This window comes from Dothidotthia symphoricarpi (assembly GCF_010015815.1).
Source record: "Dothidotthia symphoricarpi CBS 119687 unplaced genomic scaffold P153scaffold_25, whole genome shotgun sequence".
In the NCBI taxonomy this organism is placed as follows: domain Eukaryota; kingdom Fungi; phylum Ascomycota; class Dothideomycetes; order Pleosporales; family Dothidotthiaceae; genus Dothidotthia; species Dothidotthia symphoricarpi.
The window spans coordinates 542,544-568,063 of record NW_022985032.1 but is presented as its reverse complement, the minus strand read 5'-3'; the positions used below and the strand labels follow the sequence as shown (position 1 = coordinate 568,063).

General features: G+C 50.9%; 7 protein-coding genes across 7 annotated transcripts; 3 read left to right on the top strand and 4 right to left on the bottom strand.

The window, feature by feature from the left end:
• Window positions 1-2,781: 2,781 nt before the first annotated feature.
• P153DRAFT_391066 (uncharacterized protein) lies at window positions 2,782-4,668 on the top strand (the record flags this gene model as incomplete). The annotated part of the gene is made up of 1 exon (XM_033670998.1): window positions 2,782-4,668. The coding sequence occupies one exon, from the start codon at window positions 2,782-2,784 to the stop codon at window positions 4,666-4,668; it is 1,887 nt and encodes a 628-aa protein (XP_033518427.1).
• A 1,082-nt stretch (window positions 4,669-5,750) lies between these two features.
• P153DRAFT_412285 (uncharacterized protein) lies at window positions 5,751-9,999 on the top strand (the record flags this gene model as incomplete). The annotated part of the gene is made up of 4 exons (XM_033672100.1): window positions 5,751-5,807; window positions 5,860-5,925; window positions 5,979-6,035; window positions 6,094-9,999. 4 exons carry the CDS (start codon window positions 5,751-5,753, stop codon window positions 9,889-9,891), a joined length of 3,978 nt encoding a protein of 1,325 aa, XP_033518426.1. The 3' UTR covers window positions 9,892-9,999.
• Window positions 10,000-10,340: 341 nt separating this feature from the next.
• Window positions 10,341-12,317, bottom strand: P153DRAFT_371339 (cytochrome P450). Its single transcript, XM_033669248.1, has 3 exons — window positions 11,997-12,317; window positions 11,638-11,910; window positions 10,341-11,585 (listed from the first exon to the last, which is right to left on the bottom strand). The coding sequence occupies exons 1-3, from the start codon at window positions 12,201-12,203 to the stop codon at window positions 10,449-10,451; spliced, it is 1,617 nt and encodes a 538-aa protein (XP_033518425.1). The 5' UTR covers window positions 12,204-12,317; the 3' UTR covers window positions 10,341-10,448.
• Window positions 12,318-12,513: 196 nt separating this feature from the next.
• P153DRAFT_143262 (ATP-binding cassette-type vacuolar membrane transporter-like protein Hmt1) lies at window positions 12,514-15,662 on the bottom strand. Its single transcript, XM_033662122.1, has one exon. It carries the CDS (start codon window positions 15,458-15,460, stop codon window positions 12,824-12,826), a length of 2,637 nt encoding a protein of 878 aa, XP_033518424.1. The 5' UTR covers window positions 15,461-15,662; the 3' UTR covers window positions 12,514-12,823.
• Window positions 15,663-17,093: 1,431 nt separating this feature from the next.
• On the top strand, window positions 17,094-19,406 carry P153DRAFT_435636 (uncharacterized protein). Its single transcript, XM_033673163.1, has 2 exons — window positions 17,094-17,286; window positions 17,438-19,406. The coding sequence occupies exon 2, from the start codon at window positions 17,553-17,555 to the stop codon at window positions 18,957-18,959; it is 1,407 nt and encodes a 468-aa protein (XP_033518423.1). The 5' UTR covers window positions 17,094-17,286; window positions 17,438-17,552; the 3' UTR covers window positions 18,960-19,406.
• A 70-nt stretch (window positions 19,407-19,476) lies between these two features.
• P153DRAFT_401566 (uncharacterized protein) lies at window positions 19,477-20,471 on the bottom strand. Its single transcript, XM_033671914.1, has 3 exons — window positions 20,300-20,471; window positions 20,086-20,219; window positions 19,477-19,943 (listed from the first exon to the last, which is right to left on the bottom strand). The coding sequence occupies exons 1-3, from the start codon at window positions 20,345-20,347 to the stop codon at window positions 19,703-19,705; spliced, it is 423 nt and encodes a 140-aa protein (XP_033518422.1). The 5' UTR covers window positions 20,348-20,471; the 3' UTR covers window positions 19,477-19,702.
• Window positions 20,472-23,377: 2,906 nt separating this feature from the next.
• P153DRAFT_371333 (uncharacterized protein) lies at window positions 23,378-24,005 on the bottom strand. Its single transcript, XM_033669247.1, has one exon. It carries the CDS (start codon window positions 23,953-23,955, stop codon window positions 23,614-23,616), a length of 342 nt encoding a protein of 113 aa, XP_033518421.1. The 5' UTR covers window positions 23,956-24,005; the 3' UTR covers window positions 23,378-23,613.
• Between the last annotated feature and the right edge of the window lie 1,515 nt (window positions 24,006-25,520).

Genomic DNA, 25,520 nt, shown 5'->3' with positions numbered 1-25,520 from the left:
GGAGCGGAGGAAGAGTGCACTGAAGGGCCCTGTGCCGGTGCTGACTTCGGATTCGGTGGCCGAGGCGGGCGTGCGGGTCGTGGTGAGGATGGTCCCGCTGGTCTTCTGAGGGGTCGTATTCGCCAGAGCCATGTCATCGCTGCTCTGGGTCTCCTTCTCCTTCGGCGTGGAGACTACAATGGTGGTCTCGGGGTCTGTGTCAGAGGTCTTACGCCTCTTTGGCGACGATGTGTTACCATCGCCGCCGGCAGCCCGCTTGATCCCACCACTGTAGCGCTCCACCCTAGGGAATGAGTAGAGTACAAGAGAATCTGGAAGCAGTCAGTATTTGGCAAAGTCACATGTGAAGAGAAGAGAAGACATACCGCTCAGGGCCTCGTCGGCTACAGGGGCTCCAGAGTTGCTGATCTGGACAGCCAGAGCGGTGCTGGAGTCTTCCACCTCCATCTCATCGACGACATTGTGGGGGGTAGTCGCGGGCGGGAGTTGCACGACATCGACGCACAACTCCATGGGCTCTGCAGCCGGCAGACCCGCACCCGTCGACGGCACGAAGAAATCGACGTCCTTCTCTTCCGTCTCGTTCTTCAGCTCGAGACCGGCCAGGTGCGCGAAGCCCTCCAGACGCTTGAGCACGGTGAGATCTGCCGGCTCGAAGTCACCACGCTCGACTTGATCGTACAGCCAGGTGTGGACCCACACGAAGGCGTGCCAGTCCCAGCCGATGTCATCGTTGGCCGCCTTGCAATGGGCGCCGATATACTGCATGGCCGGCGCCACCGTACGAAGGCCCTCGAGGAGAAGTTCCGCAAGGCGTGAGAACTCGTCGCGATCGTCACACGCGCCCTTCAACCCCTCGAGCCAGAAGTTGATCTGAAGATGTCAGTCCACAAGTCACACGCGGGATGGAGGACGATTCCACATACCTGGTACTTCATGGAGCTCAGACGCAGCATGTGGGAGATCTGAAGGTCAAGTCCCTTCCGCTCCTCATGCTGCTTGACCATGCGGTGGAGCTGGGCTTGCTTCCAGTCCGCCGCTGCGGGGGTCGCGAACTTCAAGGGAAGTCGGAAGCGACAATGTCTTGGGGGCATGAGGTTGTCTTTAATGGTGATGCCGCGTCGGTTCATGGCGTGCTGCTCGCGTATTTCGTTACGACGAGCAGCCATGGCATCCCGGAGTTCGGGGCGGCGTGATTGCTTTTCGAGGACATACTGGATAGTCGCTCGAGAGATGCTTGGGTTGCTGTCCAAGACGTGTTGTGGAGAGGAGAATGGGCGGAGGTTCAGCTTCTGCATGGTGCCGCTACGACCTGGGACATAGAAACGTCCGGCGGTGGAGATCATCTTGAGTGTTGGGGATGGTCTTGGAAGGAAGAGTAAAGAGTAGTACGAATTGCTCAAACGTAGAGAGAAGCGAAGTTGAGCGTTGTTGTTCAGGTTGGTTGGATGTGTGTGAGTATGTGGTTGTTGAACTGAACGAGGTGGTGGAGAGGAAGGACTTATAACAGCGTCGAGCTCGAGAACAATCGGCCGCGAGAGGGTCGTGCGGCCCAGTACGCGTGATAATAGGAAGCTCGGTCGACAATAGGAGTCCTGATCTATTCAGAAGAGGCTGGTGGTTAGGGAAATCGCGTAAGAATTCGCAGTGAAAGCGAGGTGAATGGGGGAAATGCGAAAAGGGGGAAAGTCGATACGGGAAACGTGAATAACGCCGGCACGAAGAAGTCTTCGATCGTATTATGATAGTCTGGGTATTATATACATAGATTTGAATAGTATAACAGCGTTGAATTGTGAGTATAGAGAGTTGCTCTCCAAGTCTGCAGTGTGCATCCTATTATGGGAACTATCGTCCTTTGTGCGTAAACATGGATCCTACGCGGATATTCAATCAAAGATCCGTGAGCAACGACGAGAATTTGGAGCAATCGATAAGATCCTATTGAGGTGAATAAACCAGCGTGAACCAGCGTGAACTCGACGTATGGGCCTCGAAGATTTCATAGCATTCGAGTATGGTAGTCGGGTTTGTTTTTTCAACATTGGATATCAGGATAATACAACGCTGCGGGAAATATCGAGATCTCGACCATATACCAAAAAGGTTGGCATGGGCTGCGGCTTCCTGCATCAATCCGTTTGCTCGAACGTCTCCACCAACACTGACGTCTCGATATTGCGCGAGATCACACCGCCTATCTGCAAGACAGTATAGCAGCACTCATATCGTATCTTTTGGAACGCCCACAAAGTGAATGACATTGTGAAATGACATACGCGTGAGGATCGCGAGTACCTTCCACGGGACGGGCAGGAGCTCTGAACAGTCTGGGCCTTCCACGCGCTCGCCTAAGCTCACAACTCACAACACCGCAACTAAACCTGTTGGGTGAACCACATTGGCGTTTTTGCTCTCCACCGATAACGTTCATCATTGCGACCTCCAGTGCGACTCTGACAACCCATTTTTACATTTGTCATCGACATCATTCTTCTTCAACACGACGGAAACTGTCAGATTCGACCACCGCTCTTCGTCACAGTCTTCCGGACACCTCGTGCCATGATCGCGTCTAGCAGCTCCCACGTTATACGAGCGCCAAGTGCGCAAGGCCCTTGTGTCGCCGGCACACAAGATGAAAAGTCGATTGTGGAAACTTTGTCGCGACCGCCTGTGAGATATCGCAGCGCCGCGGTACAGACCTTACCTCCTTCTGATGGCGAAGCATTCAAACAAATATATGGCCGCGATCCTGTTGGACGCGATTTCGAACACAAAATGGGTCTGGCAGCATTAGGTCGCTATGATACGGTGGTGTCTGGGTCGAGTCCGCGCGAGCTTTGCGTTGGTGTCGCAACCTCGAAGCCTCTAGCTGAGAAAGACACCTCGTACTCAGACTCCGGATTCCAGACCAAGGTCTTCCAGGAACGCAAGATGGCCCTGACGCGAGCGAAGGTTCAGGCAACGATACTGGTGATCAGATATCGCAGTGTCGCTGAGAAGGCGGGATACCGGGTATGGGCCGAGATGCAGGAGGATAGAGTCATACATTCTGAGCAGTTTTCCGTCAAGGTGGAGTTTGACGATGACGGGAATGCCACGAGTCACGATGTTGGCGGTCGCGTTTTCTCCAACATCTACGGTGAAGAGATTCAGTTACGTCCAGCATCGACCAACTTGCCATCGCAAAGCGAGCACCAGCAACCCGGAAAATACCACATCTTGATGAAAGGCCGCAAACATCAGAAGCAGACGTCGATTGTGCACTGCTCAACACCTCCCGAAACACCAGTATCGCCTGCACAAGGACGCAGTGCCTATAGTTCACGATCACAAGCGACAAATTCCCTCGAAACCCCCTCACGCGAAGACATTCCAAATATAGATGCAATCGAAGGTTACTATGAATCAACCAATAACGGAAAACCCGATCTCGTTCCTGCCAATGTGACAGAAGAGCATCGTTTGAGAGCTCCGGACACAGTCACCTCTGCGCCTCTCTCGTCGCAAAAGCGGAAACTCTATGATCCTACAGACTTCGGGGAAGTAGATAGATCCCCGAAACGGAGAGGATGGCTCGAAGATCATTGCCCTGAAAAGGTTTCCACAGAATCCACATCCTCCGAGCCGTTCACGGCTACAGACGCAACTCCCCTATCTGAAGAGGCGTACGTGGAGAATCCAACATCTACCGAATCACTCAAGCTCATACGAAGTTCATCATCCCCCAAACCGGAGAATCTTCTAGTGTCACAAGACCAAGCAAAGGCCTACGATCGCGAAGATGACATGAGTCGTGCACGCAAGCAAGAAGAGCGCCGACGAAACCGCCACGACGATGCGAAAGAAGAGAGATGTGAGGACACACAATTGAATAAGATAAATCGTAATCTCGCGATGAACCTGCGTATACATGATAGAGAACCAATTCGGACGCCTCTTGACAGAGGACCGGACGACATAGCACGCACACGGGAGGAACTTCAACGTCGACGTGAACTTCGCTACCAAGCCATTCGCAATAGGGAAGCACGGCGACACACGCAAACACATCCACATAACGCGAGTGATGATTTCACCAAATCATCTTCCGAGGGAAGTGGGAGTGGGAGGGATACGAGTCACCGCAGACTGGAGGCAGATAACAGCAAGCACGCCCAACACAGTGGGAATCAAAGGCGTAGGGTTCCCCGCGATACGACTAGTGCTACTGTAGAAGCCTCTCCACGATCTACTCGTAAGCCAACTCACGTCGAACGCGAGCAACAGACCACTGAGATCGAAAGGCTCAAGGACGATATCGGAACGGACGTTAAGCGTATTCATGAGGTTAGTGGCATGGCTCCGACCTCAGCTGATGAAGAAGTTCGGCCACGCAAATCACGACACACCGTCTCTATCACAAAGGAGATTCACCGGTCTACTCACAAGCGTTCTCACAACGAAAGCGAGCAGTCGGCCCCGAAGCACGACCGGACAGAACCGAGTGTAAAGCCACAAAGGAAAGTCGCGGAACCGCATGCACGTCGTGCCCCGAGAGAGGAAATGGCGCGATATGTACCAGGAGCTCTGAGACAGAGCGTACAAAATGATGGACGTTGGAACGGAGGTATTGACCAGAGAAATGGGGAAGATGAACGTCGTGAAACAAAGCGGAGACGTTGAGATGGATTATTGAGAGAACCACCAGGCTGGAATATATTGATTGACAGTATTGCAACGGAAGATTTGAAACAAGTCTTTAGTACAAGACGCAGTAGTACAAAGTGATGAAGGCCCAACCAGAACGGATTCCGACCATCTTGGAGCTGATCTCGTACACGACTTCAGAACAACTTGACATAGCTTATCCTCACCACTATTTCAACATCTGCCCAGCGGTCCACACATGGTTCCTTTGATCTATAAGCTTATCCATCCACTCTCGACATTCCCTCTCCTTCTTTTTCAACCCCACAACCCATTTCTCACACCCTTTCTCGCTGAATCGACCGTCGCATACTTGCGCCTGCCTTGCACGTATTAGCTCTTGTGCATAGTGGAAAGCTTCATAGAGATCCTCGAGATCGGCTGCCAGCTGGGCGTTCTGGGCTTGTAGCGAAGTAGAAATCGCCTGTGCTGTTGCCCCGTGGGTGCGTACGGCTGCTCTATGCTCTTTCGTGCGGTTAACCAGGCGATTGACGTTCTGAGGAGCTTCATAGAGACCTAATGCTCTTGCGAGGTCAGAGGGGGATCTGTGAGGGGGGATTTTAGGGTGGAGGTTGACGAGGGAAGATAGGTCTGACATAGTCGATCCGGTTAATCCTGCGTGACTACAAAATTGCCTAAAATAACGCACTCTTTACTTCTGGGCGGGGATGGTTTATGTCAATTTTGCTGCTAGTTTTCGATACAAAGACATTGTCTCGCGATCCAGTTGTGGGTGCTGTATTTGGAACATGCTAGTAAGAACTAACAGTGCCAAACAAAGAACGTGAATCTTCACAGGTTTTCGTAGCCTTCTTTGGAAATCACTATGCTTATAGACATGTTCAAGTCTTATCTAAGGGTATATCGACTTTGTGTAACAATCTTTCTGTACTCTCAGTGGACTTTCGTTCCCGACATAGCATACAACACGTGACGTGGTTCTCGCCATCATTTCTAGATCTTTTGTTCATAGCACGACCAGTGCGTCGATAACAATTTCCTTCTCAAGTTTCGAAACATAACGTGTGGTTGTGTCTGCTAATTCTGACATATATACTATGTCGTGGGCATCTTTGGGGAGTAGTAGGGATCTGTATGCTCACTCTACCGGTAATGTGAGCGGTTTTTCTGTCAGTTCCTGCTCCTACTACGGCTGACTATGGATAGGTCCGATACACATGGCAAAACAAGACATATGAACGTAAAACCCGGACACCTTCCGTGTCCATCAGTGTAAGTCCCACCAGAACACGAAGGACCCATATCGTCATACTAACTGTTCACAGCCTGTATTTAATCGAACCTTGATGATTCTTCACGAAAAGAGTCTTGGCGATGGATCTGTAGGTGCTTCTTGCTCCAATTGTTTTCAATGTGCGAAATGAATACTGACCACTACAGTTTCTGAGGCCGTACTTTGCGCTCGACGAGGATGAGATTCAACGACACCGAGAGTGCCACCAGAGCGCGAGCCCCGAACGTTCTTACGCAGCGGAGAATAATCGTGAACACGAAGGCGACCTGCGTGATATTCACAATCAGGGAAAAGAGCCTACTCAGTCAATACATGCTGAAAGCGAGAAGCACACCACTGAACATAATGATCTAGAAGCACACGCTCCCCTGAACGGGAGCAGTCAAAGGCTTGAGCATAAACTCATATCAAGCCCAATGTTCAAACCAAGGAAGTTGTCGGAAATGGTAGAGTATCTTGTCAAAAGAAATGAAATCCAACGGAATACTTCAACGATATCAAGTTCTGCCGCTGATACTCTCTCATCAGATGTGGTTGAAAAACAGAAAAGCATACAGACCTTGTATGATGAGCAAATTAGTAAGTCTTACACGCAACGAGGAAGCCACGGTAATACCCATACCCAAGCCTCACAATCGATGGCCAGTGGCAGCGGAGATTATCTAGGACAGCCACAAGACAGGACCTTCCAATTAGATGAATTGTTCAGTTCTGTCAGCGAACACAGCGATGAATATGATCGCCCTCAAGAAGAAGTGTTTGAGGGTATGCAAGATAGGCAAGATGACGATGTCACCTACGATCCCGCCGATACCCTCGCCATCGAAGACTCGGAACAACACACACATATTTCGGCGAAGCCGGACAAGACCCATGATCACATCGTCGAGCAGGAATTGTTCATCAATCCTTCGGGTTCGGCTGTCACACCCACAGAGGTTGATCGCTATGAGGCTGACAGCTTGACAGCTCCCCTGAGTAAAGTTGAAACTCGGAGGGACTTTCGAGCTACCGAATATGAAGTTCAAGTCCCAGAAACACAAATCTCTGAAAAATCAATCCTGACCGACGATTTGATCGATATCCCGCTGCCAATGGGCTCCTCTCATGAATATCTACCAAGTGTTGATGTCTATAATCCTGTCAAAAATACCTCAGAGGACAACGGCACTGTCGAAAGTCATGTAGCTGCCGACAAAGGCGTCATTGTCGACGAATTTCAGACTCAGGACGCGCATGCAATAGTCGGAAAGGATATATTTCAGCAAGCAGAAATTTTCGAAGTAGCAAGCGAAGAAGCGTTTGACGAGATTGTCATTCTCGATCAAGCAGAGCTACAAATGCTCATAGCGTGTTCTCCAGAGACGCGCGCTACTCACATGACACTCCTGTCTGAGGCCATCAAACAACTTCCACCCGAGGAGTGCATACGTCAAATCCAGATCTTCTCAAACGATGAAGCTCTAGCATTGAGCGCATTCAAGGAATCCCAATTCGAATATATTGACAAGGACGGGAGGCAGAAAGTCGAATTCGTGATCGGCCCCGCTTGGAAGCAGAAAGAAACATGGATGGCACTCCGGATCGTCATGCAGGTGCTTGAAGCTGTGTTGGAACCATTTCGATTTGACATACTACTGGAAGACGAAGAAATTCTACAACCCATCCTGAAAAATTTGAAGTCTAGGCAAGAGCACCTGGAGCACGTAAGATATACAGCTGAAGACGTTTGGAGCGTACTCCAGGATCCGGCAGCACGGCAGGCTGCGATAGCAAACTACGAAAGGATACACAATCCTGCGTGGGAAGAATTTCATCTCGAGGTCAATCGAGTAAAGCATTCTAACAAGAGACGAAACGAGCTACTTGAAGTAACGAACTTGAACCCAGATGTGTTCCAGCAGATGATATGGGTAGTGGAGAAGATGTCCTTGCCCGAGTCCGACATAGATGTTTTACTCGATGTGCTAAAAGGTATATACAGCATCGTGGCATACACTGAGTCCACCAGTAGGAGCAAAATCAAAGATTCTGAACATCGGCTACGTAAAGATCAGCCAATTGAGATCACACCTTGCCTGATGGAAGTTCTGCGCGACGAAGCCGAAAGGGATGAGCGAGGAGAGGAAAGAGGTAGTATGCCATGGAACGACAGCAAATGTACCGAGGCTTGCTTTCAAGTTATGACTGATCAACTTGTAGCAGAGCAAGACCACCCAAGATATCACGATCGATTTTGCGGAGCGGAGAGGATGCAGGCGTTCAATGCAAGGGTACAATGGTCCAAGCAGTGGAACCGTTCTCGGTATTTGAAAACACGGTATTGGGACACATTGGATGCTAGCTCGAATAACCAGCCAGCTGCCACTACGCCGGAGAGTGACTCAGGAGATGATGTAGATCTCATCATGGAGTCGCCAGTTGTACTGAAACCACTCGGACTCTGTCCATATATCAATAAGTCGAAAGGATGTAAACACTACGAGCGAAACAGATGTCAATACCGACATGACAACCAAGGCGTACAATGCAGATTAGGAAAAGACTGCGATCGTGGAGAAAACTGTGTCTACGTACATCTCGAACGCACTGGTAGTTTTTCTCGGCAGGCAGCCATGGTCACTGCAGCGCAAAGTCCAGCAAGTCTTGAAATGCAAGCGCGGCCGATAAATCCGGCTTGGGCAGGCCCAGGTCATCCATGTCCGAGAGTGAACACGGCGGAGGGCTGCTTGCAACGGAACGAGTGCCCCTATGGACATTTTAACGAAAACAAAATCTGTCGGTCTCTCGCTACTGGGAAAACCTGTAAGTTCGGCGATAAGTGCGCTTACCTCCACACTCAACCTCGGACTGCCATCGTCGTCCCCAATCCAACACCTGATCGTTCGCAAGACCCTCGGACAAAAGACTTGCGACCTATGCTCGGTGAGGTGTTGAGAGATTCTCAGAGGTTCCAGGTTTGTATGCAGGTCAACACCTTGCAGGGGTGCAATGAACAGAGAAACTGCACCTACAACCATACTCTAGAAGGTGTTTTGTGCCCGAGTGATGACGGCGAAGGAGGATGTCTCGACGGCAATCAGTGTCCGTTATGGCACAGAGTCCCATGTCCGTCTTTCATGAGTTATGGTAACTGTTCATGTACTTCTGAAGATAAATTTTTCCACAACCCACCACAAGGAGTACTTCCAGTGTCATGGTCTGACGAAGGAGAACACTTTTCTGAACAAACGGACTGGCAAACACCGGCATTATCGAACCGTTCAACTCGGCAGATCGGCGGTAAACCGCGTATCCAAACTCAGAGCCATGCGAATCAGAGAAGCTACCAAGCTCAAACATTCGGACAAGCTTCTCCACAAAGTACGCAGTACTCACCAGGAAGGGGACGAACTAGATTCGCAACTGGCAGCAAGCGCCCTTACGATCAACTTGCATCAGATCCCGAAGGTGATGGAAACTTGACGCTAAAACGACGTCAAATACAACAAACTTATGCTCAGCAGTTACCAAACAGTCAACTCAGCGTTCCGAGAGCACCTAGAAACCATGGACTCGACCAACACAGATCCTATCCTCAGTACAATGGAATGCAAGAGGCATATGACTCTCCAAACACTAGGCAGACGCAGCAAGAAGGCTACCAAACAGGATCTATCACTGACATACCAGACGCGTTCAACATCCGTGGAGCAGCTGGTCACCACCAGAACAACCAAATCCATGGTTTGGACCGCCAGGATGAGCAAAGCAGCTACAACAGCCAAACAAATGGGGGATTTGGAGTCCAGCAAGGGTATGGGAATCTACAGTCCTCGGGATTACAGCACTCGTACCGGTCCCAGCACAATAATCACAGTGGGCAACGACGCTCCTCTCAAGGTCATCAAGGTCGGAACCAGCAAAAGCGCAACAAAGGCCGATTCGAGAGTGGTGAGCAGTGAACTTCGCATACGAATTTAGGTTATCATGATACACCTTCCCCAGTGACTATATGTTGAGTGCGAAGCGTGGCGATACAAAGACGGGTTTAGTGATTATGGCGCGACGAGGTAATTTCCATAAAGTTTTGAAGATGGAAATATGTGTCACGGTTGGAACGAGGGAGTCAGCGAAAGGGTGATTCCGAATGATCACCGTTGAGGGTTGTATATAAGAAGGTGCCATGGGCAAAAGGCTGAACGATACTTGTGGAAGGAGAAGTATGAATTTATGGGGAGAAGCGGGTGGATGTAGGTCATGGTAGAGTATGCAAGAGTAGAGAAGAAGAGATGAAGAATGTGAAGATGAACTTGGGAATTCAAGTTGCGGGTTGCAATGTAGCTGCAAGAAAGATGCAGTGTTACGTTTTCGTCTAATATGTCCACTGTTTAAGAGATCTACCTTTATCTAAGTACTCGCGTCCACCTTTCCAAATATGTATACCCATAGGCTGATCCCATAACACTGAACCTACATGGCGTTCCAGACCTCACCAACAAACAACAAATCACAATCCCTCCTACTGGACCACCTCCGTCATCTTAACTCTCAACCCGCCCTTAGGCCTCGCCGTAATGCCACCCTGGATCTTCAACTCCCATCCAGGGTCCTCCAACTCCATCTCAAACCTGCCCACCAACCCCGCCACCAAACACGCAAACTCCGCCTTCGCAAAGTCCTTACCAATGCAACTCCTCGGGCCATGCAAGAAAGTCGTGATCGCGAAGTTACTTTCCGCACCACCCGTGTTAGCACGCCCTGGGCCCATCCACCGTTCAGGATTGAACTCCCTGGCATCGTCGCCCCAGAGGTGCACGGATGTGTTTATCGCCCATGGACAGATGACGACGGTGGTCTCCTCGGGAATGAAGTGACCAAGGATCGTTGTGTCGTGGGCTGCTACGCGGAGGGTGAGCGGGACAGGCGGAAAGATGCGCATTGTTTCGTTGAGGACGGCGTTTAGGTAGGTGAGGCGGTCTATTTCCGTGGAGGAGATTTCCTTGGAGGGGTCGGTCAGCGCGGGTATCTCGGCGCGTACTTCCTCACGCAAACGCTTCTGTACGTCGGGGTGTTTGCAGAGGAGGTAGACGGCCCAGGCCATTGATGATGCGGTGGTTTCGTGGCCCGCGGCGAGGAAGGTCATGAGTTGGTTGACGAGGTCTTCGTCACTGAAGCCGCCGGATTCCATGGCAACGGAGAGAATGTCAAGGGATTGTGCCTCGCCTTTTTCTTGCTTTGCACGCTTTTCGCGGATGAGGTCTCGCGCTGTTTTCTTGATTGTGATGATTGCTTGCCGGATCACATCGTTGCGCTTTATCGGGAGAGAGGAGGCAAGCCAATGGGGGAGCAAACCCAAAACGAGTTGCAGAACCTGTGAAGCTCGGTTCGCTCCAAAGATATTGTTGTATGTGGTGTAGAGTTCGTTGTCCGGGTTGGTCAGAGAATCAAAGTCTCGTCCCATACCCGCCAGACCAATGATGTCGAGAGTTGCTCGCGACGACCAGTTACGAATCTCCACGACAGATGAAGCGTCAGGACTCGAATTGATGGTCGCGGATATCCGATCTGTCATCTCCATGGTTTTGTTCCAGAAAATCGGGTAGAGGTTCTTGGTGTGTCTGAACGCAAAAGCCGGGGCCAAGAGTTTTCTCTGGCGCTACATCTCATCAGCCAAACAGACTTTTGAACATTTGCGACTCAGAACTGACCTTGTGCTCGTCGCCCTCCGCCAAGAGAACACCTACACCAAGCAACTTCCCCAACCCAACCCGTATCCTCGCCGGCTTCACAAACTCATAGCTCTTCTGCACAAGCACCTCACTCAGCGCCTTCGGGTTCGTGACCAGGATACGCGGTTTGTTGAACAGCCAGCGATAGTACAAAACACCATCATTCGGTACATTGTCGATCCAGTCTCTTTGCGGCTCGCCAGATGCACCCTTGTATATGCTTCTGTAATGGCCAAGAAAAAAGTGCGCATTCTAATGATCTGAATTAGCTCTACGATCTTGAATCGTGGGTATATAAAGCTTCAGAGTCGGTGAGAGTCATCATCCAACACACTCACCGGCGGTTGTGGCAAATTCCTCAACGGGCTGAAGAACAACGGAGTAACCACAGTCTGCCATGCGAACTGCCCAGTCCACAACCCGAAAAATAATATCACGACATTCCACACAATACTACTCGAGATTACAGCTTGCGGCGCATAGCGAAAAGCGAAGAACGATATAGCTGCGGACGCGAGAAGCAGCGCGCGCTTGGGGACTGCCATGATGGTGAACAGTGCAAGCTGCGGGGGATTGAAGAGGCCAAATAGGAGACAACAGGCGATGGACAAGGATTCTGGAAGTCGGCAAGACCGTACTTAGGCCCACGACGCCTCTTCCCACATACACCGTTTCGTCGATGCCATGATGATGCTGACGGTGGTCTGTGCGGACGGTGCGGCAGCATCGATTTCTCCGCTTCTAACATGTTGCCCCGCTTCCGAGCCTTGCATATGTCTTCAAGATGTCAATCCTTCTGTGGGAGTAGATGCAATTTTTTTCGTGAAGGATGTACGGAGATGGATTGTCAGGTGCTAAACGGCTGAACTACTGACACCGTCACAAAGATTGCTGATAGTTGATTCTAGTCGCCTTGCGGAGAAGTACGCTAAATATGCCTACTAGCTTCATAACATGTTTTTGACGAATTTGTGAACTGCGTAAAGAAATAACTGTTTTATGTCATACAATCGTTTGACGTATGAACCGTATCCGACCCCACCGCATTACGCTTGGAAGCCAACTTCATAACTATACCAATGGGCTATCCAACAACCCGACGCTGAAACGTATGAGACCGAAGACCGCATCTAAACTGACCTCGATGTACTGCATGCGTTCGATTTCACTTGCGTTTTTCGACTCTGTCGCTACCGCCTTCACTCGTACCAGTGGTCTTTGCCGAATCTTCTTCTATAGATGCAATGTCAATGAGTGTCGCGCTGTCGTTGTCTCCTCCTTCAGTGGGGTTGTTTTTTGACACGGGCTTTGAGGGGAGAGTGGGGAGATGGCCGGCTGTCTGCTTCGTCCAGAGCTCATGGTACTTTCCCCCTAATTCCAACAACTCTCGATGCGTTCCTCGCTCGATAATCTCGCCTTTCTCGACTACCAGGATCTGATCCGCCTCAACCACGGTGCTAAGGCGATGCGCTATCACGAACGTGGTACGGCCCTTGCTGAGCTTGCTGAACGCTTGTTGTATCTTGGCCTCGATGCCAGAATCAATAGCAGATGTGGCTTCGTCTAGCATGACAACCTTGGGGTCCTTGAGCAACACACGAGCGATAGCGATGCGCTGTAGCTGACCTCCAGAAAGCCTCACTCCGCGTTCGCCAACCTTGGAGTTGTAGCCATCAGGGAAGCCAACGATATCGTCGTGAATAGCAGCCGCACGGCATGCTTCTTCGATCTCGGCATCTGTAGCATCAAGTCTCGCATAGCGGATGTTCTGACGAATTGTCTGATTGAAAAGTACAGGGTCCTGGGGAACGAGTCCGATGGCGTTTCGAAGGCTTGACTGCGTGACTGAGCGAAGATCTTGGCCATCAATCATGATTGAGCCTCCAGTAACGTCGTAGAATCGGAAGAGTAGCTTCAGCATCGTGGATTTTCCACCACCAGTTTCACCCACGAACGCAATCGTTTGTCCACCATCAGCCTGCAGGGAAACCCCTTTGATGATGGGTTTCCGCACATCGTAAGCAAACTCGACATCTTTGAAATCGACCTTTCCTGCATCAATTACGAGGTCCTTGGCACCTTCTTGGTCAGCAACGGTCGGCTTGGTATTGAGTAACTGAAGCAGACGTTCGGCATCGATAAGAGAGGCTGAAAGCTGCCTGTAGCTGTAAGACAAGACGTATAAGGGACTCGTCATGGTATGCCAGTACATGATGAGTGTAACGAGGTTTCCAACACTCTTCTGCTTGGTAACGATCTGCGACATGCCAAAGATGCAGCATGCGGCAAAACCCACTGTCGTAAGCACATCCTGCGCAGCGTGTCCACCCATCGACCGGAAGTAATAGGAATATTGCGCAGAGATAGTCGCAATAATGTTTGTTGCATATCGGTTATATTCAAACGTCAGTCGGTTGAAGTAAGCCACAGTTTGCCAGTTATGCACAGTCTCGTTAACGGTTGAGCTTTCTGTTCGCTGCTTCTCAACATAGACCCTTCGGCACGGCTGCGACAGAGTCGTGAAATACCACCCGATGCTCACGTATGCCGCTCCCATGAACAGTATGATGAAAGCCATGTAGCTGTCAAAGAGGTGAGTGACGTAGTACATAGCTATGACAAGGTCCAGGAGGATAGGGCTAAGGTCGAACAGAACCAACTCAACCAGCGTGTTCAGAGACGATGCCTGTTCCACGGCTTTGAGCACTTCCCCTGAGTCTTTGCTGGTATGGAAGTCCATAGACAAACCAAGGACATGCTCATATGCCATTAGGGTGACACGTTGGTAGGCCGAGTTTGAGATCACCAAACTCGCTATACCGTCCAGTATGCCGGTACCGGCGTAGCTGTTGATGTAGGAGAACAGAACCCACAGTCCAATATCTTTCCATGGCATGACATTTGTCCCCTCGGTTAGCTTGTTCGTAATGATACCGAGCTGACGAGGGGTAAGAAGATTGAAGACTCTCTCTTGTATCATGTGGAGGATGCGTATCGAGAGTGCGCCCATGACTTTCCAGTCATCCTTGGGAAACAGATACGGAAGGAATACGAGGAAACCTTTCAGATAACCGAGCCAACCACCTTCTTCCTCTAGGCGTTTGGCTTGTTGCTCCTTAATCGCTTTGTCGTGATCAGATGGTGCCTCTTCGTCGCCGTCGCCGCTAGAGCTGTCCGGATTGATAGATCCGTAGTTGCCGGTTCCGCTCTGATTAGCGTTGTTATTAGTTTGCTTTCCGAGCAGTGATTGGCGCTCTTCGTCTGTACGTGTACCCACGTGCTTCTTGATCAGGATCAGAAATCCGTCGATCATCAGCGGCAACGAAGCACATGCCCTTGCACTGCTAATGACAAATGGTATGTCCCTCGACCTATCATCAGGTGAGATAGAGAAGGCGCTCATGAGGCAAGTCGTAGTTTCCAGGGCAAACTGTAGGACAAAAGCGCCGAAGTACGGATGCCATCGAAGCGACTTGCTTTTCCAAATTCCAAAGACAAGAGGACTCCAGGCAAGAATGGCGCCAAGACAACGGGTCGCCGCTGGTTTTGGTGCTTCGTAGTTCCACTCTGTAAGCGATCGACTAAAGTAGTATAAGACCTCTGTGATATATGCTATGAGGGTAAAGACCATTAGGCTTAAAACCACTCGTCGCCTCTTCGAAGATATCGCACTGGGCTTTTGTAAGATGCATAGACTGAATGTGCAAGCCCCGACATAGTAGAAGCCGACCGTTGGGGCTTGCATATAGTTGAGGAGTTCCATGGCCGAGTCTAGCGATGCTGGGGGATGAGCTGTAGCCATGATCGTAGTGGAGACCGTTCTGATGTTGTCGAGATAAATTTATGACCTGAAGGTCCGGGTGGTTGTTGTGGTTGTCGAGATTGACGACCAACAAAGGACGACCCTGGTAACGCTGCGTTCTCGTGTCGCGTTCCAGTAACAAGCGGATGAAAGCGAACCCGACGTCCGGAAAGAGTTAGCCAGAGGCCGCCTGGTGAAGGATCTGGTTGCCTTAGAGTGCAGAATTGTTTGGATGTCGCTGCCAAGGTTTGTTTTTGATGTTGCCTGCCACGCGCTTTCTTTTTCGCCTGCAAACCCGCGGCGCAAAGGAGGCGATGGAGCTGGAGCAGACGGGCGAAAGGGCGGACAGTGATTGAGATTAGATGGCGGAGGAGCTGACAAGGAGCACCCGAAAAAAAGTTGAACTAGAGTTCCACTCGCGATTGCCTAGTCTGATTCGGCAAGCTGATGTTCCTCACTATTTGCGCGAACGGTTGCGTCGAACGACATTGGGTGGGACCGACTCGTGAACAGCGCGATTCTAGCTCCGCTTGGGCACACCGTTGCTGGGGCGCATAGGCAGCGGAGAAGCTACGAAAACGTCGTAAACTGGGGAATGTGGCTGGTGAGCTGCAACCTGCAGTGCACCGCCCAACAATCATCGCGGCGGTAGACCCTGCGGCATGCGCAGTGAAAACAAGCCGGATCCCCGCTGCATGAACGATGCCTCCAAGCGCATCGCATCTGCCGGCAGTGGCTCGACTCAGGGCCAAGTCAAGAGCTCGTAGATCAGAAAATGCACTTTGTAGCTGCTTGTCCCGTGGCGAGGCGATGGTAGACGCGCGAATCATATAATCTCGAGTGCTGACTAGCAGTGATACAATGCATTTTTAGGAGATTAAGTAGTACGCGCGTTGTGAACGGAAGGATTTTATGCTCCTTGTTCGAGACCTGCATTTTCCCGCCTCCATAACTCATGACTCATGAGACTAGCGCAGACTACTTGACAGCCGCTTTCTTGTTCGGTTGCCTTGATCAACTGTGCCGTTTCCAATATTGATCAGCACTATCCTCTTCCCCGGACTTTCACACTCTCTTCATTGGCTTGTTCACCCAAAAATGGTTTTCATAAGTGGGGAATGAGTACAATGACAGCTGCCACGATGCGAGTTGAAATGGATTGCGGCAAACGCGCGTAACAACACGTCCAACGAATTGACTAATGATGGGTCGAGATACCTAATTACTCTAGCTTCCGTCGTTCGTTCTGATTGTCTCCTTGGCTCTCACGTGCATATTCATCTTTCAGTCATTCTTACCTCACAAACACCCCTCGTCAAAGGCATACATCTGGCATGAGTTCACTCCTCCAAACCACTCTATATCCTACACATGTCATACAAAGTTGCACACTCATTGACGCAATCATACTGCCCATGTGAGCGGAATAGAGCTCTGAGTTCAGCCATACGTGAACATCCCAAATCTATGGTCCCAGTGATCTAGAAGATGCGACTACATCCCCTGTCACCATGCAGTTATACGACGATATTCACATTTTCTTCGTCGTTTGTTTGTTCGTTTCGGCGACTGTGGGGCTGTCCCTCTTCACAGCGAACCCGCACATATAATCCGATCCTTCCATTCTTGTTAGGTTGTTTTCTATCTCACAAGTACATTCTCTTACACTTCCCTCTCGTTCCCATCTCTTGTGAATTGATACCTGTCGGCAACTCTGCAGTGTGTTTCTAGGATTTTGACACACGATTTGTTACAGGAAACTTCTGTGTTGACGATTCCCAGCGTCGCACCTTTCACCAACAGCCTGCTATCTGACGCCATTGGACGTAAGTATGCAAGCTCTTCCGCTTCTTTATTCAGCGTAGTTCGCCCACCGCCTTTCAACGTCGTCCACAGCCATATTATCAGTGATCGCAAGAAGTGTCTTAGTCCACCTCCTCCAACCTCGAATTCGAATTCAACTGACAATTGCATCAGCTTATCGCTCTCTAATCCAGTTACTCGACAACATATTCATTACACTGCGGCAAGCTTATCTAACCTTGCAGTCATCCCATCTCTTCCACCTTGGCATACAATCTGCTCTACCACAATGGCAGACCGCGCCCAAACTCCCCCATCACAAACACCTTCTGCGGGCTCAACGATTACACCCATTCCTGCGACACCTGGAAGCCGTCGTCCATTCCGCCCTCGCACTCCAGGCGGCCCGATCAGCAGCCCCATCCCGCCACGTATGAGCAGTCCGTTTCCGCCTCGCACTCCCGGAGGCGCAACCACACCCGGCGGCACAATAACAGCCTGTTCTTTGAACGCATCTGACTTCGCCACAGTCAAAGTCCACACCGCAAAGTGTTCAGAATGCGACAAGCGCAACATGGACACCATGCGACGCTGTCCAGGCTGCACCTTCCAAGTGTGCAAACCGTGTTATGACCGTAGGCAAAGGGAAGGCAGAAACCTGGCACACGGCAATATGCAGGGTCCTGCAACACCGATGACAGGTGGGGGAGCGAGCATAGTGAAGAGGAGGAAACCGGCTAGTGTTGTTGTTACACCTGGCGTGGTTGGTACACCTGGCAGGATGGGTGCTTCTCGACGTGAGGTGCAAGAGAATGATGAGACCGTGGTGAGCGAGGAAGGTGATAAACCTGCATCCATACCGAAAAAGCGTGCAGCCAAACCCAAGAAGAAGGATTCTTCCAGTGACGAGTCGTCTGGCGACGAGTTCGTGCTTGAGGGCGACTCTCCCACCCCGGGTAAGCGCCGTCGCACGCTGGGAAGTACACCCACCGCGACAAGCATTCGGCCATCACGCAAGCAGCCTGACAACTCGGCTCCTCTACAGTACATTCGTAGTCCTCCCACTTCTGCTCCCACCGACACTGCCTTCAGCACGTCATTCGGCACCCGTCCCAGCACACTTGACCACGACATCCTCATGCAAGCAGTCGGTGTAAACACCCCCGAGAACCCCTACCAGCAGCACCTCCTCAGCCGCCAAAACCCCGTGATCTCAAATCCCGTCATAGCCATCCCAGACATCGTAAAGCGAGGCTTCAAGCCGCGCCCCCGAGCCACAGAGGCGCTGAAAACCATCCACGAGCAAGCTGTAGCAAAGTCCGAGGCTGCGCACCATGTCGCTCCATCATCCCCGCCCTCTCAAACTATCCGCAGCCTCCTCGCTTCCGAAGTCGTCAGGTACTATCAAGACACCCCTCTCGACGATGATGAGAAAGATGAACTCCTCTCCACGGTCAAGGAAGCAGCTCGGAAATGGGCTGTCAGACTGTACAACAGCCTCCCCGCTACAGCCTTGAAACACGTAACACGTGGTCTTGACATGCGTCTCGAGCATATTGAGGAAGCGCAAAGGATCGAACTCGACGTATTGATTGGGGACGTCGCAGCAGGGAAGATGACGGAGCTTTTAGGCGACAACTGGGCGACTTGTTCTGGTCCCTCTATTCTTACGAAGACAAACAGTGCGTCGTCGTAGAATGGCGGTGTGTTTGGGCGTTTGTTTGAGAGATCGTGAATCGGAAGCATTGTTGCATGGTCGACTGCTGGTATTGTCTTTGCTGCGGTTTTTGCATGAGATATCCTTTGTGATTGTCTTTGGGTTATGCTGCGGCATCTCTTCATAACAAGTCGGTTAGTTCTCCAACTTTCCCTCTCTCTTTCAAGTCTGGGACCCGGGGTCCAGTCTTAAGGCCAAAGCGGCATCGATGATGGACTGATACATATGTTGTGTCGGCAGAGTAGTCTCATTTTGCATCTCAGTAAGCGTCTCTACTGGGATTGGACTCGTCGTCACATTGCCATTGTGGAGTGCGAACTTTACACGTGGTGGGAGCTGTGTAGTGTAATGTAGACTGGATATTGAACTGCCAGTTATCATCAGCTTGTGTTTGAGAGAGGAGCGTGAACCTGTCATTGACCTTGGTTAGAAACGGGTCTAATCAGCTTAAAAATTCATCAATTAAACGGACGGGAAATGATGCATGACTGACGAAGACAGGTATGATGATGCAATTGCTAAAAACAGCGCGATGCAATGCTATGATAACATATGAGACGCTGAACCAAACCAAGTCGACCAAGGCAACGAACGCAACGAACAAAACGCTCGCCCAGGGGATCCGGGTAGTCCCACCCCAAAGAAGAGAAGAAAAAACGATTAGGGGTATTTACTGCATGCTCTCCGCCCTCTTGCTCCATCCTCCCTTTCCCCTCGAACGCCTATTTCCCAAACATAATCGTCAACCCCCCGTTTGTTTTCTTCACCTTCTCCACCTCTTCCTCTTCCCCTCCCTCTCCCATAACACTCTCCAACCAACTCGACTCGGACTCGTCGGCTGTGTCGTCCGTCTTCTGCTCTTCGGGCTTCTTCTGTCTGCGTATCGAGGCGAACCGGTCGTTGAAGAGGCGCTGGTATTCGTCTTGCTCGGCGACTTCGGGGGCGTGGGTGGGTATTAGCTGTCTGTTGGCCGCATGGGTTAGCTTGGGTATAGGAAAGTATTAGAAGGGGGCCATGGTGGTGGAAGGTGAAGAGAAAACTGGAGGCGTATTTGGAGAAACATAGGCGGTGCATAGGGATCGGTAAAGAAAGATGAGAGACGTACTCATTTGTCTGCGCGCATATCCTTTCCAGAGCTTCGCGCTCGCGTCGAATCTCCTCAGGGTCGGGTTGTGGTGCGTTGTTTACGGTGCCGTAGTGTGGTTGGTCGTCGGCAAGGAGGTGCGAGGCATCGGATTCCTGTATAAAGCATATAAGCTTCTGTTTTTGGACATCAAAGAAGAGGAGGGGGCGCGGGAGAATAGGATTGCGCAACGTACCTCGGAGTCTGAGGGCTCACGACCCAGACATGATGCGCAAACGCCCATGAGATGCGAATCGGAGCTTTGATCGTGACGAAGGCTACTCTGCGACTATATGGTGACTTTGTGTATGCGATGCGCTAGAGAAGGCATATTATGAAGCGTGAAGGGTGGTGTTGTTGGTGACGACAATAGCTATGGGGATGATCGGTAGAAGAAATCTCCGATGTCTTGGCCGACTGGAAGCTCACGCGTCGGCGCGCGTGACCACGTTTCTTTTATCCCTACCTCCCACGTACAACTATTGATCGCTGCGTAGCAAAAGCTTACACCGAAATACTGTGAGTATTCTGCCATCGCGAACGGTTTGGCTTCAAATGAACATCATTAAGCTCAACAACAAACCTTAAGTTCTCTGATCTCATGGTGCTTTTTCTAATCTTTGCTTCTGTTTTTCATGCGATTCTTGCACTGACTCTAATTCTTGAGGCATGCTCAACACGACCTTCTTGCTCACGTCTTCGAGGGAGTTAGGAGAGATGTCTTGAATTCGATGGAGCCAAAAGCTAACTCACTTCTGGCTGGTTGGTATAGATGATATACTATTCGCTGGAAAGTCGCATATTCGATCTTGTCTGGAGTGACATCATAGGTGATGCAAGTTGCCAGCCACTCAAGATAGACGAATGTATGCACTCGATTTAGGCTAGCAATTTCGATAATATTGCGGTCCGACTCTCAACAGACGTATGGACTGGAGTTGGCCTTGAGCAATTTGATGCCTTTCTTACATGCACTCGCTCGATACGTAGGGAATCGAGTTCTGACCAGAGTGTAGTTCAGAGAGGCCAGCAACGTGCCCCGTCACAGCAGTTGCAGAGCCTTTCGAAGTAAGCAAAGCAATACGTTACCGAACATGGTGAAGCGAATCTGACTGGTCGACTCCAGAGCAACGCCACAAATGCGAGCGTTCGCGGTGCATGATTTCTGCCAACCAAATTTGCAGGGAGCAGCCGAGCCGAGGCGAGCCGCTGGTGGGGCGTGCGCTGTTGGGGCCTACGCACATCGCGTCCTGTCTCGTTCACAGCTTCGGCATGGTGAACAAGTCTACATCTATTCCTTCAAGCTGATATTCGACTTCATTCGAGTTCAAGCGTACAATCCATAAGCGCTCGACGTCTGGTGATGTTTTGTTGAGGAAAGGTTAGGCGGTTGAAACCAGAACGACATGGCTGTTCTGTACTTTGATTGGACGAGCCCTCGTCGACTATCGTACTACAATAGACGTTTTACAGCGTCTTTGCAGGTTTGACGACATCCGAGGCAAGCACACTACATATATCGTCGCCTCGGATCTGAACAGAAATAGAAACTATGCCCGAGAAAGGAACGCTTCGAGCGGTGTTGGATGGTGTTTGAGGAACATTCTACATATGAATCACTGTTGGGCGATTGACTTCATTGCCTGCCATCGAAACTTACCATTGGCGCGAGCCACCCTGCTGCCGGAAGCGGGAATATCATCGGGGTAAGACGAACCAACAACAGCAAAGCCACTCTACGCTTCGGCTCCCAGCACTGACGACCATCGATTCCATTGGATAATGTCCAGCGGTACGTATCGCCAAGGCATACAGCTCGAGACGTAATAGCGAAGTCTCAGGCAGAGAATACTCAACAAGACGCCCAGGTTCAGCAAAGCTGAAAGTGAAGTTTGCCTGTTTGATTGGTCCGCCGGGTGCCTTGCATGTGTACCAGGTATGCACGCAAATACTGACTACTGGCCAATACATCCGAGTTGCTCATTTTGGACGTGTCTGTTGTCGTTCTTCATGTAGGAACCTTGGCCAGTTGTCTGGCTGAGAACACGTCGCGTTGCTTCATTGGTGGTCCTCGTCCATGTATGGCCTCAATCTGCGTCGTTAGATCCAAAGGACCGAGTAGCACAAGAGCGTCAAGCTTGTCCTTGTCGATAAGCGCTCATCCTACCTGGCTTGAGGTGGGACATGTTCGAGAGACCGTCAAAGGTCAGAGAATCCCGCCTCTCTTCCTCCTCCTCTTGCGACGACGAGAACTCAGCAGCATCGCAATCCAACGGGCCGAACCTCAAAACGGATTAACGTTAGGCAAGAGAGACGGAGTGGCCCGTAGCCTCATGCTGGAGTCCCAGGATCCGGTCCAGTACAGTTTGCAAAAGTGGTGACGGCCGCTTTATAGACCACTCAGGGACCGCCACGTGTGTGGGGAGTATTTTCGTTGTTTCCCATAACTGGCACGGTATTATTACTCGACTGCATGAGCTTGTCAAAATTTCCCCTTCTCTTTTGCTCTGACAACGTTCAGGTTGAAGAAGACCAGCAAAGTACACCCGGTACGGAACTCCCGACGCGACATTGGCGACTCGACGGCATTACAGCTCTACACACCGAAATCGCGAAAATCAAGAATCGAGCGACCAGACAAAGGATACTCACTACAAAATACGTCTGCAATGACTTTCTCGAACGTGTTTTACGACCTCCACGCTTCTTCGCGATCCCACAAGATCGAGACAGGCCATCCAGGACATCCCACCACTCACGCAGCTAGTCATCGTCACCAACCAGATCATACGGACGGTGGCATCGGTGCTATGTACTTGGTACATGATGGAGTGGTGTATCTGGTGATGCATCTGGCGTCGAAGAAGGACGACTCCTCAACTCGTCTCGCAATCATGGGAAGGTGACGGTATTTCTCCAGGTTGACTCGTCTCTCAGAAAGGTTAGCGTTTGGTCACGTGTGTCAGCTAGCGCCGGCCAAAAATCTACCCCGCGAACATCATTCCCAACCACAACCCTCTCCTCGCTCATCAGTCATCCGCCAACACGTTGCTACCACCACTGCATCCGTTCATATCTGTTGCACACATACACTCCGTGTCTTGTCTAGCTCCTCGAAAGCAACAGGAGAGGCGCCGTTTCGCTGTCGCAGGGCCGTGCGCGATCAACTCTCCACTTCTATTTGTGGCTACGCGACACTCACGGATTGGACAGCTTCAGCCCCATCCCGTGGGACAGCGGCTACCATCACCATTCCTCAAAAAGTGGCCAATCATGAAGGTTTAATTTGTTCATTTCATCAAATTCGTTAAGGTGTAATGGTATAGAAAAGAAGCGATCGTAAGAGGTAACGCCCTGCCATTTCCCATCCGTCATCAGCCGCTCAATATCAGTTTTTTCTGGGTCACTTGGACCCCATACTCCGACAATGACTGGATCCAACACGAAAACAATTCCGAAACGTTGCACATGAAACCGACTCCCCGACGCCCGCACCATGACCACCAGGATTCAATGAGTACCAATCTGTTGGAGTCTTCGATTGCGCTCGCAGCCGAGCTCGTAAATTTCGCTGTCCAGACCTCGAATCAGTTCCATCGATTTGTCAATCGAAGCACGGAACTTGTTCCCTTCGCGCTGCCATCGGTTAATACGGTCGACCTCGGCGGCCCGGCGGCGCATCTTGGTGTCGATCTTCTCGCACAGCTTGCACTTGGTTCCCGTAGGAACTGTTTGCATGATGAGTTTCATGCCGCACGTCTCGCCAATTCGGTACTCCTTGGCACAGTGCTGTCGGAAGTGGCCCCACTTCCAATCGCCACACGCAAAGCGGTGTTGATCGAAGAAGCACATGTTTCAGGAGTTAAGAGCTGGGATATCTGACGTCTGATCATACGTTAGCATTGCATTGGACTGTTTGGATGGTAGCTTTCGTCAACGTACCTGGTCGTGCGTCGTTCAAACACTGGACCTTGCTGATTGGACCAGTATACTCGTAACTGAGATGGGTCAGTTCAGGGGTCATAGCATCTTCGACACTCGACACAACATACAAGATGGTTGGATGAGAAGAGGTCCTCGAGAAGAGTCGGACAGGGCTTTATGGAAGGAAGAGGACACACAAGGGGCTTGGTGTATGAAGAGATGGATGAAGATCGAAGGCTCTTGTCTTTGACTGGAAGGTCTGATCGAAGGAAGCTTGATGAAAACATTCCTGAGGCAACATGACCGCTATTTATGCTGCGAAACGGAGAGATTCTCGCCGACGTCGACAGCCGAATTGTTTCTGGGTCTGTCACACCGTCAGACAACGAGTCGATGCCACGGCCTATCCTTCACTCGACGCAGTAGTACCCCACCCGACTCTGCCCAACGACATCGCTACGATCAACGGATCCCTCTCGTTCTGACGCTAAAGCACTGCGGAGACGGGCTGCAATGATACCCTAGATTGCCCCGGCGTTCCATGTGCAGAAAGTTATCACATCTGCTAGCGGACGACTGCGTCGTGGCTTCCTGAACCGCGTAATCCCTTCCTGTTCAAGCCAAAAATCCCGCAAGCTCCTTTTCCATGTGTCTCAGCTTATCCCTATGGAACTGGATGATTTGACTTCGAGCCTTCCGGGCGTTCTGTCCCGTCTGATGTTGAGGGTTCGTGAAGCGAGATATCGTCACGTGCCGTGTAGTGCATGCTGAGAAACAGTCCGTTCCATGAGTTCGTTGTCAAGACCATCAAGCGATTGGCCAATGCCGTTTTGTCGGAGGGACGGTCATTGATTCGGAACTGAGAGCGAACTAGGGCCATTCTCGAGTAGTCGTCCTCGCCGCGTACGACACAATTGAGCTTGGTCAAATGTTGTAAGATGCATTGACTATCATGATTCAGTACACCAAATCAGCAATTTGGTTGGACACTCCGCGGTCTGTTGGTTTCCCAGAGCGCCCTGTGTTCTTGGCCCATCCGGTCGATTCCCGGCTCATCATCTTCTCAGAGTCGACCCCAGCTATCCGCTTGGAGCCCAGCTAATCAACGTGTGTAGCGTCACCCACCTTCACCGATGCCTCTTCAATCTCGTCTCGCCTGCACTAGACAACCCAGCCGTCATCTTGGCTAACACAGGATCTGCCGACCCCTCCTTCACAGGCTCGAGACATCACCGGCCAGTCACCTTATCTGCTCATGCTGCATCAGCCTGTCTTGGATATCACTTCCGGTCATCCCATATTGCCACATGAATGGCACGCTAAGTAGCTACCGCATGCATGTTGCATCGCACCGTCGGCACCCTTTCATTCAGCTGATCAGTCTCTCCACTCAACGGCTCGGCTTTCCCGCATCCAGCGTATTGTTGACGTGCTAGAACATGCACGCTGACAGGCATGTCTTCCTTAGGCAGCATGATGGCGTGGAGTTTATG